The following is a 14,948-nucleotide window of genomic DNA, read 5'->3' as shown; positions in this document are numbered from 1 at the left end:
TATTTTTTATTAACTTTAGAAATTCCACTGATATATTTATTGTTGTACTGTACATTTGTCTCCCCTATAAGTTGTTCTCAATGTTACCTGCTGGAGTGTATTAAATTGTTTACAAATAGATGTAGCTGCAGAAATCAGTCATCCAATGGGGTGGGGGAGAGAGAATGAGAGTCTGGCTCATTTGAAAAGGTGTTCCTGCCGCTGCTTTGAGTACAGTGAACCTTTGCTTCTCGTCTGAGTACATTGTACATTTAATATAAATGTTTAAAATTGTGAAATATTACCATACATGTTTATGAGAAAGTAGTCTTCCCCACAAAAAGGTGTAGCCCTCATACACGTACACACGTACACAGTCAGGGTCTTTCAGTGACACTACCGCCAGTCTTGTGGAATTCTTAGACTTTATTTCCCTTGTGCAATTTCTTGACTCACTGACCCACTGGATAGGGGTCCTGCAGGTTTCTGTTTTTTTTTTTAATACAATCAAATCTTCAAAGTGTCATACTGATTAATGAAGAAATATATATATATATATATATATATATATATATATATATATATATATATATATATATATATATATAGTAGTGATTTTCAATACCAGAGGTTTTTTTCACATAGGACCTGGTTTATTTTTGTGACTTTTTTTGTGTTTTTTTTTTTTTTTTTTTTTTAGAGCTTAATGATTTCAATATCTTGTCACTGCCACTATCTGATTTACAGGACAAGATTAAAATGGGCTCAGATTAATTATATTCACCTAAAATTAAATGATTAACTCACAAATAAAAGTTATGATTTAAGCATTAACAAATCTCTGTGGATGATCAATTGATGTAAATGATAAAAATCTACGGAAATGATAAGCTCATGTTGTCTATTTAAGGTCTGTTATTAACAATAGTTGTCCATTAAGGTTCATAGCGAATCACTAGAGGGCTAATGAAGTACTCACAGCTCAGTTAATAAAACTAATTATATCAGATGCCTGGTGACTGACTTTAACCCTTTAACGACCACGCTGGTCATTAAGGGTTTTTCAGGCCATAAGCCAGCTGGTCTCACTGCCAGTGGCAAAACTACGCTGTTATGACCTCTCTCCATCAGACCTCCCGGAATAGTGCCGGTAGCCTGAAAAACCCTTAAAGACCAGTGACAAACAGTTTACATTGCTGGGTTTTAAGGGGTTAATCAGGGAGGAATCCAGATCCTGCACTCTAGGTAGGATCTGGAGAGACCCCTGATTAAAGGGACAGTGTACTGTAACAGTTTCTCCTCTTTAATGTATTTACAATGATCTATTTTACCTACTTTAGCTTATTAAATTAAATCAAATAACATCTCTAAATAGTAAATATTTTACAAAGGAAACGTGTTTAAATATTTTAGTGAATTAAAGTCCCACTGTTTTTACAAATAGTTTTATATACAGTGTTAAGGGCTAGATTACAAGTGGAACGCTAAATATCGATGTGCACTGGTATTACAAGTTGACAGCGTTCACATTGCTGGGAAGCATTGCGCTCATGAGAGCGTGCTTCCATAGGCTCCTATGGGAGCCTCGTTCTCATACCCTAAAAGACACGGCGTGAGAACATCGCACAGCGAAGGGGGTAACTAGCGCAGCGATGGCAGCAAAGTGTAAATATATATGTATATGATTATATACATATATATCTATGTGTTAATATGTGTACATACACCAATATATATGTATATACGTCAAAGGTGAATTCTGTTTGGATACAATATTTACTGACAAGTTCAGAACAAAAAATTCTTATGCATTGGGTGGCCAATGCAGAGGGATAGCTCTCAAGTTTGGGGTATAAGTCATGCCTAAAAGCATAACATATGAACAGAAAAGTTAAAATTATCAGATCATTATACTTGTCTTAAAACTAAAATGCTTAATTTTAATAATTGTTTTCTGTCCCTTTAAATTAACACTAGGCAATTTGATAGGACTATTAGAAGATTAGATATTAGATAGAGCTAAATATTCCTGAGCAAGGAAACTTATATTAAATGTATTAAATACGGAAAATAGCTTTCTAGACAGGGGACTAAACTCTCCTCCATACATAGCAATATGTGAAATAAAACAATTATATATACATAATACAGTGTTACAGTGTTTTTCATATTGTAATATATATATTTGTTTTTATTATTATGGACTTTGCTGAAGAACAAAAGTATAATGACATATGAATACATTGATTACATATACTGGGTTATAGTTATTACAGTTGGTTACAATTGCTAAGAGAGCAAAGTCTTCTTTTCAGTCCTGATTCTTTGATGCAGAGTTTCAGAAGTGTAACTAAACAGGGTATGTGTTAAATCAAACAACAAACTTTCACAACAATGCTATCAATAAATAAATAAATCTCGCAAGGTATTCTCATTTTCGTACATAGGTCTTTTAAGGTTGAATCTCACTAACCATGGGTGATAACCGTGGATGTTAGTAGTGGTTCTGATATACTCAATCTGCCCGACTGTGGAGTTCCATCTATGTAGGTATGTTATCTTGTCTCTATGTTAGTGGAGATGGTGCCTATAGGCCAACATTATTCGCATTTTGGATTTGGGAAGTATGTGGGATGCGCGGAGTGGGTGGAATGGCAGGTCTCAGGAGTGACTCCTCCCATATGAACCTTGCGCTTAGGAAGGTTTCTAATTTATTATGACGAAGGTAGCCATACAGTACTTTTCCAGAGAGAATTGTTCATCTACTTCGTCTATCCACATATTTTTAGTGGGTATTTTCCAGTGACGTGCTATCAGTATTCTCGCACTATTAAGACCTATTTGTAGGGTTAGTAATTTTAGGCTACACGTCAATTTAGGAAAGTCATTTAATAAGTCGGTGTTTGGGGTTAATGTGAAGTCGGCTGATATAGTCTGTTTAAAATGCAACTCTATGGCCAACCACAGGGGGCTTACTCTATGACAGTGCCACCACATGTGTATTAAGCTACCACACTCTCCGCATCCTCGCCAACACATGCGGGACGTGTTCGGGTATATATTGTTTAGTCTCAACGGGGTCAAATACCACCGGAGAAGGATTTTATAATTTAATTATAATATTTGGGGACGACAAAGACTTCTTAATTGATCTAAAGATCTTGTCCAAAGTGCTATGTTTTATTTGTTCTGCTAAGTCTAAGTTCCATTTTATGGTGTATGATGGGAGGATGTTGTGAAGGTTGTTTATAAGGAGTTTACGAGATATGGACAGCGTTTCTTTTAACGTTACTCTGTTATAACACATTTGTTCAAGGGGGGTAAGTTGTCTTAGGAGGTCTGTTTTGAATGGAGATGTGTGAATATAGTGGTGAAATTGGGCATATTTCAGCCAATTAGTGAATCTGCCGTCAGCTAAATTTTTTAATTTATCTCTTTCCAAGAGCTTTCCTGCTTCTGTAAAGTTAAACAATGGAATTGTGTAGTCCCATTCAGTAAGCCTCTTGAATCCTTTGTCTAGTCCGCCCACCATTTCCACATTTAGTGTGATTGGGAATAGAGGAGATCTACTAGTAGAAATATGTGGCCTAGTAGCAATTATGTGATCCCAGTTTTTGAATAACTGTTTATGTATATCGAGGTGTTGACATTGAGGTGGCCTAAGGTTGTTTGGTACCCAACATAAAGCATGGACTAGGGGTGTTTTAAGTACGTGTGAATCTAATGTTACCCTTATGTTCTCTTTTCCTGTGCCAATCTAACACTCTCTGTAATGTCACCGCTTGGTAATAATCCTCAATCTTGGGTAGCCCTAGTCTTCCATATAAAATTGGTCTGTACATTGTATCTCTATTGATTCTAGGTCTACATTTCCCTCAGACAAATGTGTTAAGGCTGTTTTGTAGTTGAGTATTGTACCATCTGGGGATATGAAGTGGCAGGTCTTGTAGGATGTATAAAATTCTAGGCAGAGTGGTCATCTTTATGGCCTGTATTCGTCCCCACCAAGTTAAAGGTTTGTTCACCCAGGTTTTGAGGCATATTCTAATATTTTTAATGAAAAATTGTTGTATGAAAAAGAGCTTCCTAGACAGGTCACGTCACTCCCCTCCAGACACAACAATATGATAATTTAATATGAATCTACATTGTGTCCTGCACTATAATTATATACAAAGAGTGCTGCTTTTTTGTCTGTGCTTGGAAAGTCTCTTAAGTCACAGCCTACTACATTTTTTTTTTATGCAGCTCACAATTTGAAACCAATTTAAAGCCTGTATCATTGCTATCCTTTCTCAAAGCGCAGTGGTAATAGACTTTATTATTAACCACAAAGCAGACATTTCCTGACCTTTGATTTGCTGAAAGTGAGTAACCAATAAATTGACATCAGTCAACACTAATAACTGATGACTCATTATCATGAGCAAGTTGCCTTCATCAAAGAATCATCACACTGACAGGACAGTACTGTGGAGCAGCCATATTTGTGATTCAACATGATTATCACCAATTTGTTTCACTTTATTTTTCAACATTTTAGAGGATTAAGTAATTTTGCCTGTTACAATGCCCTGATAGCCCTGTTCTTTTAATTTTACTAAAAAAATAATCTTGCTTAACATTTCTGAAAGACGCAGTTAGGACAGTAATAGGGAAGCAGTTCAATGAGTCTTCAAAAGGGCTGTAATACATTTCCCTTACATTATACCAAGGTGCATTTACTGCTTATAAGAGAGTGAATGGTGGAAGGAAATGGGAAGTATTTATTGGATAACATAGAATGTAGCTTCTCTATGTCATAAATATTAATATTAGGGCAACAAAAGGGAAATAAACCTTCCAATTGTAATCATCCTTTTATTTTACAGACTCGCTATGGGAATGATTTACTCCTATACAGCTATAGAAGGAAAGCTTTTACTGCTTAGTAATTCTTTCTTTCTTTCTTAATCTCATAGAACATAATGAATGATGGAGAAATATATAACTGTAGTGTAAAATACATCAGACTTATACTTACATAATGTGTAATTGTTTTCTTTGGTTAGACTCATATATCTGTGACTCATGACAAACAGTATAAGTTTTAGAAAAAAACTATATTTTTAAATCTACATAACAAATCCCGAATGATATCAGCTGATTATTTCATTATTTGTTTATTTCTTTTTCAGTGGGAGTTTGTTTCGGCTTTCAGACAAGTCCAAAGATGGGGAAATGCAGCACCTGCTTCTGTTGCTGCCATAAAAGTTATATTCAGAGAAGGCACGGATCTTATCCTGGGTATGGACATGTATTATGGTGGGTCTGAGCCTGCTCGTGAATTTGCACAGATAGTCAGCGAACATCTGATTGGCAGGTATGTATCACTGGCATCTGGGAACTGTGTGTAAAGTAAAGGCTTCGGGTTATATTTATTAATGTGCAAGTGGACATGACACTATGTAGCGCATCATGTCCGCTGCACAGCGATAAATGCCGACAGCGTACGCTGTCTGCATTTATCATTGCACCAGCAGTTCTTTTGAAATGCTGGTGCAATGCGGCCCTTGCAGATTCACGGCCAATCAGCCGCTAGCAGGGGGGGTCAATAAGCCCGATCATATAGGATCGGACGGACTGATGTTTGCAGCCGCAGAGCAGACGGACCTCAGAGCAGCCTTTAGACCGCTGCTTCATAACTGCTATTTCCGGCCAGCCTAAAGGCTCGCCGGAAACAAGGGGCATCAAGCTCCATACGGAGCTTTATAAATCCGCCCCGACTCCTCAAGGTGTTTCAGCATCTGCTCACTTGCAAACAAATATATCAGCAGTGCAAGCTCTGACTGATTCAATAGCCCCAAGAACACAATTTTCAAATTTGTTCTTTGCATTCAAATTACTTCAGCTTCATAGTTTATCACACTCATGGAATTTTAACCTAAAAATTAGATCCTGTAAAAATGGCAGGCATAATGAAAACCCTAGGAAAAGTCATTGTATCTGCTCTAATGTAAAGTAGTTATTTTTTCCACTCCCCTAAGAGGCTGAACTGGATTCTGCATGATTCAAAACCTAGACCCAGCTGCAAGCTGCAGTGATTTTATGATCAGTGTAGAAGCTAATTTATAGTTGTCCCTAATTAGCTACAGAGATTGGAATAACAAAAACATATTTTTTAAGGGTTATGTGCCTGGACTGCAAAACAATGTAAATTTTGCAAAAAAAAATCCAAAAAAACAAAACAAAACATGCTGATTATTTAAAAGCAAAAACAATACAAACTCATTGTATATATGTATATATAAATCCAATGACAGTTTAAATAACTACACCTTTCTACTAATTTTTTGTTTAGTTTAGTGTAAGCAAATAAGCAGCAAAAGGCACTAAGATATTTGAATTACATGTTCCATTTTCTTAAAGGGCAATAAGAGTCTGAAAAATAACAAGTTCTAATTACTTAGAGCAGTGTTTCCCAAACGCGGTCTTCGCGCACCCCCAACAGGTCTGGTTTTCATTATAGCTGAACCAGTGCACAGGTGAAGTAATCAGCTGATCAGTAACCATCAGCTCATCACTAACCTGCTGTCACCCATTAGCTGATTATTTCACCTGTGCACTGGTTCAGCTATAAAGAAAACCAGGCCGGTTGGGGGTATGTGAGGACTGCATTTGGGAAACACTGCCTTAGAGCATATAATTTTAAATGAAACCCAAAATATTAATTTTATGATTCAGACAGAGGATACCGTTTTAAAAAAAGTTTCCAATTGACTTATATTTACAAATTTGCTGTGTTCCTATGATATTCTGTGTTAAAGAGATACCTAGATAGATGTCTGCAGGACCGTCTTTAACACAGGGCAAAAGGGGCAGCTGCCCTGGGCCCAGTCTCTGTTGAGGGGCCCAAGAGTCCTAAAAAAAAAAAAATTTTTTTTTTTTTTTTTTATGGTTCATACCAGACTGCTGATGTGACATGGGGAACACACACATCCAGTCCTAATACTGTCACAGTCAAAAGTACTCTGCTTATATTTGTTTTAAAAACTGTGCCAGACCGTGCCGGTGTCATGTGACATGCCAAGCTAGTGCCATGTGCTGTTTTAGATGTGCACTGTGCAGCACTGAATGCAAAGCCCTAACTCGGCATCCAGCCATTTCCCACTGCATCATAAAAGGTCCTACTGGGGTTACCACTGTTACCAGGTAACTGCTCTGGTGGTGGGGATTGTTTCTGGGTAGGGCTGACTGTAGGCGCATGCAGCAGAAAGCTGGAGCGGCAGGCACATGAGGATTTGAGCATCTGTGCAGCTGCATACACTGCTCTCTTCAGTCTTGAGGCTATCCATGCAGCCTTGGACAGACAGCATCCAGTCAACTGGTTCCCTTAGCCCTGCTCTTTCTGCTGTGGCCCTAAGATCAACTAACTGAAGTTTGTTAGGGGAATAGTGCTTTGTAGAAAGGTGTCAGTGGGAAGAATAAGTGAGTGCACACACGCCCCTCCCCATGCAGCATTGTCTAGTTCAGGGTGAGAGGGAACTTGTTCCTAGCAAAGAAGCGACATGTGCTGGTGTGGCTGATGTATAGCGTCATGCTGATACTTCACACATTAATGTAAGGTTTATTTTTATAGTTTTTATTTTCTCTATGTCTCAGATTTTACAGCTTCCCATAGTAGTTCTGCTGTTCCAGTCAGTAAACTTATATTTGTCTGCACCTCCATGCTTCCACCTCCGTCTTTACCTTGCTTTGCTCCTGTTGGCTGCCCTAAATCTCTTTAACCAGCTAACCTCACACCAGAATCACATTCAAAAGAATATTAAATGAATCCACAGTGGAGGAATTTATATATTTATTTACTTATTAGTACTGCTTAGGTCCAGTTTCACATATTGCAATTTTTTTTATTTTTTTTTTTAAAAATGATTAGCCCAGCAGTGGATGATCCACCGCTGGGCTAATAATAAAAAAAAAAATTGATTTAGTTGTTTTTTGGGATGTTGGGGTGGAGAGCGAAATTGCATGGGGGGGGGGGGGGCAAGAATTTTTTTGTCCAGGGTCCAATCAATATTAAAGACGGCCCTGGATGTCTGGAGTACTACATGGCCAGAAAAAAGTGCTGACATCTATTGCTCTTGCAAATAGATAATATTCTTGCAAAACTGCTGCCATATAGTGCTCCAAAAAATGAGTTGGCTCCTAAGCAAACATCCCTGCATTTCAAAAATTGATAATAGAAGTAAATTAGAAAGTTTGTTTAAAATTATATGCTCTATCTAAATCATGAAAGAAAAAAAAAAGTTGTATATCCCTTTAAGACTAGTGACCCTGCACCTCTATGTGTTGAACCACCACAAATTAGAGCATGACATTTTTTTTACTATAATGGTCCATTAATATAATACAATGATATTGATCTAGTTTGGTTTGATATTTGAACTATATCTACTACCATACTGTTTCTAAGGTTTTTTTTTAGATTGTATTAATACTTGTTTTTTAATTTTACAGTAGTATTTAATCCTACACTATACATTTGAATAGGCAATTATTCTACATTTGAAGATCCTTAATTCAATTCATTCAAAATGTGATAAGGAATCCAATCTGTTTTGGAAATGCAATTACATATCTTGCAAAATGTTTACACATTTCCTCATGCTATATTGTCTCTAATAAATTCACACTTCCTCACATGCAAAATCATCAGCTTATAGTGTCAAAATCAAATCCGACACTTAATTACAAAAATAAAACACGTATAAATTGATAATACAGTATTACTAATTTAATTCATTTTTCATGTTGCATTTATACAGAACACAACTTGTAGTAGTGAAGTGTAAAGTCATCAATATTTTAGTGATTATTTACAAGGGGAAAGTCAATAAGTAGAGATGTTTTTTATTTTTTCCTGCGCAGCATTTAGCGATATAGAGTTCCTCTAATAGCAGTACGTTTATGTCTAATCTCTGTCTTTTCCCACAGTCACTGGAATGAGGCAATGTTGGATGAAGCTTGTAGATTTTTTTTGGATGAGGTGCCAGTTCAAGATTCCGCTCTATTTGGGGTGGTGGTAAATGAGAGAACTCTAACAATCAGCTTCCTCTACAAGTTTTACCTTCAGGTCTTGAAGGAATTAAAGCAATTAGGAAACTTTCTCCACCCCACCAATCCGGTGAGTTATCACTTTGAGCTAATGAGATACAAAATTGTTTAGTCAATTTATCAATTTATGCAAGCACAGGTTTGGTCACTTACCTCCCATTTCACACCTTTCTCATTTCCCAACAACAATTCTAATATGGCCTCCATGCTTCACACTTTATTTACACACTCACACCTAGAGAAAGCAGTTTTAAGAAATACAAACTTCATGTTGTTTAATTCTATTATTTTAAAACATTTACTTTATCTGACTTTTATTGATATTATTTATTTAGGGCCACTTACCCACCTAATGGATAATGGATATATGTATATTATTAAAAAAAAGAAATATAGCAAACATTATCTTCGACTTATGGGGCCAACTACACATTTTTTTTCCTGCCTGATATTGCATTCCAACCTGAAATTCCACTTAACTTTGCAGTACACAGTAGTGTATGATCAAATGTGATTAGTAGCATGTTTATATATACTTCAGTGTGCAAAAATGCCTCTAGTAATAAATAACAATGCTTTATTAATGGCTATTCTTGTTCACCTGTGGAGAATAGGTAAAGTTGCATTGTACCTGCTCTCTAGGTTAGGACAAATCTTTAGACCAAATGACCTGGCATCATTTGAATTACTGTTCTCCAGTGAATTCTGTTTTTGTTTAACCTGACACCCAAAATAAAACTAAATATGACCCTTAATCAGTGACTGGGTGATACAACTTTTCTCCAGAGTTACATTGCTATGACATATTCAGCTTTTACAGCATTAGTGATATTTGTATATTATTAAAAGCATTATATTTAATTGCGGTTACATTTGAAGGTACCCTCCCTCTTTGGCTAATCTTTGAATGAGCAGTTCAAGGCAATAAAAAGCAAGGGATGTGTAATCCTTTTACTTAAATCTATTAAATATACACAGTAAACAGAAATAGCTTTACTGTCATCCTGTAATTTCATTGTAACATGTAATTTCAGTCCCTCTGTGATCTCTTTGGTGTATGACATTTGAATAAACAGACTTTATTATACATATTACTTTTTTAATGACATTTGAATGAACTTTTAGTCATAATTATAATTATAGAAGAGAACATGTATGAGAACCAGTGTCCTATCAGTGTCCTATCACACAACAATTCTAGTTTCCTTTTATTTAGTTCAATGAGTTTGTGATTTGAGTAAACATTAAACTTAATATGAGGGATGGGAGAATATTGTGGTTCATGTATTGACACACATTTGGAATATATAGATCCTCTTCACATAATAATGAGAGTGAGATCTTTGCTTCAAATTAGCTGGTTGGTAAAAGTTATATATATTTTTTTTAATTTCTGGGCTAATCTTGTATTAGATATGAAAGATGCTGTTTTCTTCTGGGCTAATCTTGTATTAGATATGAAAGGTGCTGTTTTGTAAAGTATGTGTCATATTTAAAAGCAAAAAATAACAATATGTTTCAACTACAAAGTAGCTAATTTTAGCTAGGGATGTAATCATTTACTGGTTTTGCTAAGGTCTAATGTAAGTACAATTTTAAGCAGACATGAGCTTAGATTCACTTAAAACCCATTTGTGAAACACACATCATACAAAATAAATATGGCTGCAAAATTACAATAACAAAATGACATAATTCATAAAGATTTGTAGCCACCCTTTGGCACAAGTTTGAGGTGTGCGTCTCTCTCCATTATAGTCATTGGAGCTATCACATAACCGTTCACTATTTCGTACAAAAAATGGCACTTTGAAGGAAAGCATCACAAACACATTTTTAAAATGTTAAAGAACAAACTATTTAAATGGGGAAAAAACTACTGAATGCTAAGGTATCTCACAGCGCTAACACAAAATTCCTACTAGCTCCTAGGTACTGGAAGGGTACCTAGCTACCCTTAATTGAGTACTATAAAATAGGAAAGGGACCTAGGAGCGCCAAAAGTAGGCGGAGGAACTAGAAGTGGGCTAATAAATATCAAAATCAAAATCGGGCCCTCAATTAGCAAGTGGTCCAATATCATTCAAATTAAGTGAAAAAATGGATACAAACCATTAACAATATAAGGTACAATTTAATCAATTAAGGTACAATTTAAACAATTAAAACATATATAAAATCATGGATCCATGGTACAGTAGCATCAATGACATATAAAATTAGCATATGATAAAAACAATACGTTAAAAAACAATACGTAAAAAACAATCTGATTAAATGATGCTGGTATGGGCAAGAAAAATGGGCAAGAAAAGATGTCAGTGGGAACCGGGTTCCCTATATAAGGTGCGGATGTACCTCTAAAGAATTATTCCAAAAATAGGTAAAAGTGTGCGTAGGGGGGTACCCCCTCAAAAAATGAACAGTACAAAAAATTGTGACTGTGATAATCCAAAACACAGAAAAAACAAATATCAAAAGTGTGAAAAAAATTGTGTAGAAGGCTGTATATAAATGTGTCCGTGTAAAAAGATCGTGGAAAAAACGGTGATAAACAATGTCAGTAAAATAAAGATCCAAATAGTATGTGTGTTGTTAGGCAAAATTTCCTTCAGTTTCCTCAAAGGAAGGTTCCAAACAATATGATGATAGTGGGTGAGGGAGTGTCCGGTAAAACCTGGTTGTAGTCCCTATATCCAATCTGTAAAAGAAACATACAATAGTGCAATAAAGCTAATGGATATGTGTATATAATAGGAAAAAAGCTCACCAAATTGCCAACGCGTTTCGGCCCAAAACTGGGCCTTTTTCAAGAAAAAACTACCTCATTATAACAGTACACTCTAATACTTGCAGAAAAGTAAAATTAAAAAAAGATACTTTACAGGAGTATCATAATTATATCAACTTAATGTTATATTTATAAGTCTTGGTGTGGTTTAAAAATCACACTGGCATCTATTTCATTGAATAACACAGCATTTAAAATTTCTGCAATTTTTGCAAGTGTTCTTCATTGAGAGTATATATAAAATGCTAAACACTTTTTTTTCACATGATTAGCACAATATTACAACTTAAAAGGACAAATAAAAAAAATACATTTGCTCTTCTTTTTTAGAGATTCGTTCATGAAGCAGTTTTAGAGCCTTTGCATTAAAGACTCAACCATGTGAACCAGCAAAAGAAGTTTCTGTTGTAAGACTGCTGGTACTTAAAGTGGCAGTATACACCAATTTTCATTTAGCTGCATGTAATAGACACTACTATAAAGAATAATTAGCACAGATACTGATATAAAAATGCAGTGTAAACCCTTTTAAAAACTTACTTAGAAGCTCCCAATTTAACACTGTTAATGAGATAAGCCTGGGACATCCACTGAAAGGGGCTGATAGCAGAACCTCCCCCTCCCCTGTATATGAAAATACTTATTATTATTACAAACAGAAGCAATCTGAAGTTTGTATATATCAGTATACATCTTAGTTAGGAAACTGAAAATCACCACAATGTTATTTTAAAATAAGCAAAACTATACATTTTATCAAAAACACACCCAGATGGGCTATATAAATGGATCATCTATAAAACATTTATGCAAAGAAAAATCTAGTGTACAATGTCCCTTTAACCTGACCAAAGCTCTGAGGTTTCTGATGTCAAACATTGCAGACTCATTTGTTTGGGCTGATTTGAGATGCGCTTTTGTGGCACAATTGTGTGTGGGAGATCAGGGACAGGGCTCCACGTTGTAAAATTCCATAGATAGGGGCCTTAATGTGAACTGCAGCTGTTTTTTATTTATTTTTTTTCAAACAATTTAAATATTCAATTCAAATTTATCATGAAAGGCCTGTTTATTATTATTTTACTTTTAAAAAACAGGCTAGCCAACATTTATACTAGCCCTTTATTAGAAACTAGTCCTAAAGCCCGTTCACACGGGCCGTGTTGTGTTATATTTAACACAATCTCTTCTCTCTCTCTCTCTCTCTCTCTCTCTCTCTCTTTCACTGATCAGCTGTGCTGCCGGGTCCTCGCGCTGCTGCCGGGTGGGTGCACGTGCGATCAGCTGCAAGAGTTTGTCTGAACTGCGCATGACGGCTTCAGACAAACTCTTGTCTTTTATAATATAGGATTTGCTGAAGAAGTTATTAGCACTTTAAAACAAAATTACGTTAAGACACCCTTTATTTATTTATTTATTTTTATGTTCTTTAGGATTCTCCACTTTCCCCATACAGTCTGTACAATGGTAACAATCCAATGAACCACTATCAACAGAGAACCTCAAATGGATTCCATGTTAACTATGTAGGTATTTTATGAAGCTGCAAAGAATAATTTGTGCAATAAATGTATGATTCAACAATACCTAACGTCTTATGGATCAGCTATAAAATTCATATGTTGGGTATTATAATGGTTTTAATGCCATTTTGTTTTTTTCTCTACAGGATGATAATCCACAGGATCGATATGAACACACCAATGGGAATCACATGACGCACAAGTCACATGTCCTGCAGACCATTGTGGAGGAAGAGTATGATGATGAAGATGACATCCCTGTGGAAGGGCAGCTCTTTTTGGCTTTAGTAACCAGCCAAAGGCCTCATGCAAAAATAATGTACGTAAATAACAACATAACCACTCATTGCATATGGATCTGAATCATATTAACTCCTCTTAAAGAGACAGTCTACACCAGATTTTTTTATTGTTTAAAAAGATTATCCCTTTATTACCCATTCCCCAGTTTTGCACAGCCAGCATGGTTATATTAATATACTTCTTACCACTGTAATTACATTTTACCTTATCCTCTGCTGACAGCCCCTTATCTCAGTTCTTTTGACAGACTTGCATTTTAGACAATCAGTGCAGAATCATAAGTAACTCTACGGGCATGAGCACAATGCTATCTATATGGTACACATTAACTAATGCCCTTTAGCTCTGAAAAACTGCCAAATGCATTCAGATAAGAGGTAGCCTTCAAGGGCTAAAAAAATGACATATGATCCTATCTAGGTTTAACTTTCAACTAAGAATACCAAGAGAACAAAGCAGAATTGAAGATAAATTTGAAAGTTATTACAAAATTACATGCCCTGTCTGAATCATGAAAGTTTAATTTGGACTAGAATGTCCCTTTCAATAAAGAACAAAGTATAATTTTGATTGTTTTAAAATAATACAAAAAAGGAGCTCCAAATTTCACTAAATAAATTCTCCTCTGATACGATACCTATGCAGATGTTCCCGTACTGCTGAGCGACACTGGAGAAAATCTCAAAGTTCAGCTGACTTTCTTCACTACAAGTTCATCTTGAACTCTTACTATTCTGCCCTTAATCTATATAAGCAACATAACTTCACCACTCTTATCTCTACTCTTTCTTCAAACTCAAAACGTCTGTTCTCCACGTTCAATACTCTTCTCCGCCCACCCTCACCTCCTACTACAACTTCTCTCTCAGCTCAAGATTTTGCCAGCTACTTTTTTTTTTTTTTTTTTTTTTTATATTTTTATTTTGCCCAAAAAGAAAACAGTTGACAATAAGTTTTCCAAAACAGAAGCAGATAAGATAACAGTATGCATCCACAAGTAGACAAAAATAAAAGACAAAATACAATATTGATTAAGTACCTCGTTAATACAATCTATAATCTCATGAATTGTAAGATCTGATAGACAACTTCGGCAGATAGAAATGCATACCCTTGCCAATTAAACAAAACCAATTGTATCATGGCATATTTTCTTTATACAAAAAACCCTGAACAGATCCGCGGGCTCCCATAGTGCTATATTCTCCATACCCTAACCAACACACACTCAGAAAGAGAGAAAGAGAACCCCCCCCCAC

General features: G+C 35.7%; 1 protein-coding gene across 1 annotated transcript in view; it reads left to right on the top strand.

Moving 5' to 3' along the window:
• Positions 1–14,948, top strand: part of LOC128645613 (aldehyde oxidase 2) — a 243,993-nt gene that overhangs the window by 42,016 nt on the left and 187,029 nt on the right. Inside the window, exons 7-10 of the mRNA XM_053698720.1 lie at positions 5,157–5,341; positions 8,953–9,142; positions 13,297–13,389; positions 13,533–13,705. Of these exons, the coding sequence (XP_053554695.1) occupies positions 5,157–5,341; positions 8,953–9,142; positions 13,297–13,389; positions 13,533–13,705 (641 nt within the window). The remainder of the gene's footprint in view (positions 1–5,156; positions 5,342–8,952; positions 9,143–13,296; positions 13,390–13,532; positions 13,706–14,948) is intronic.

This window comes from Bombina bombina, chromosome 1 (assembly GCF_027579735.1).
Source record: "Bombina bombina isolate aBomBom1 chromosome 1, aBomBom1.pri, whole genome shotgun sequence".
Classification (NCBI taxonomy): Eukaryota; Metazoa; Chordata; class Amphibia; order Anura; family Bombinatoridae; genus Bombina; species Bombina bombina.
Note: the sequence above shows the minus strand (reverse complement) of the source record. Positions and strands in the feature narration are given on the sequence as shown.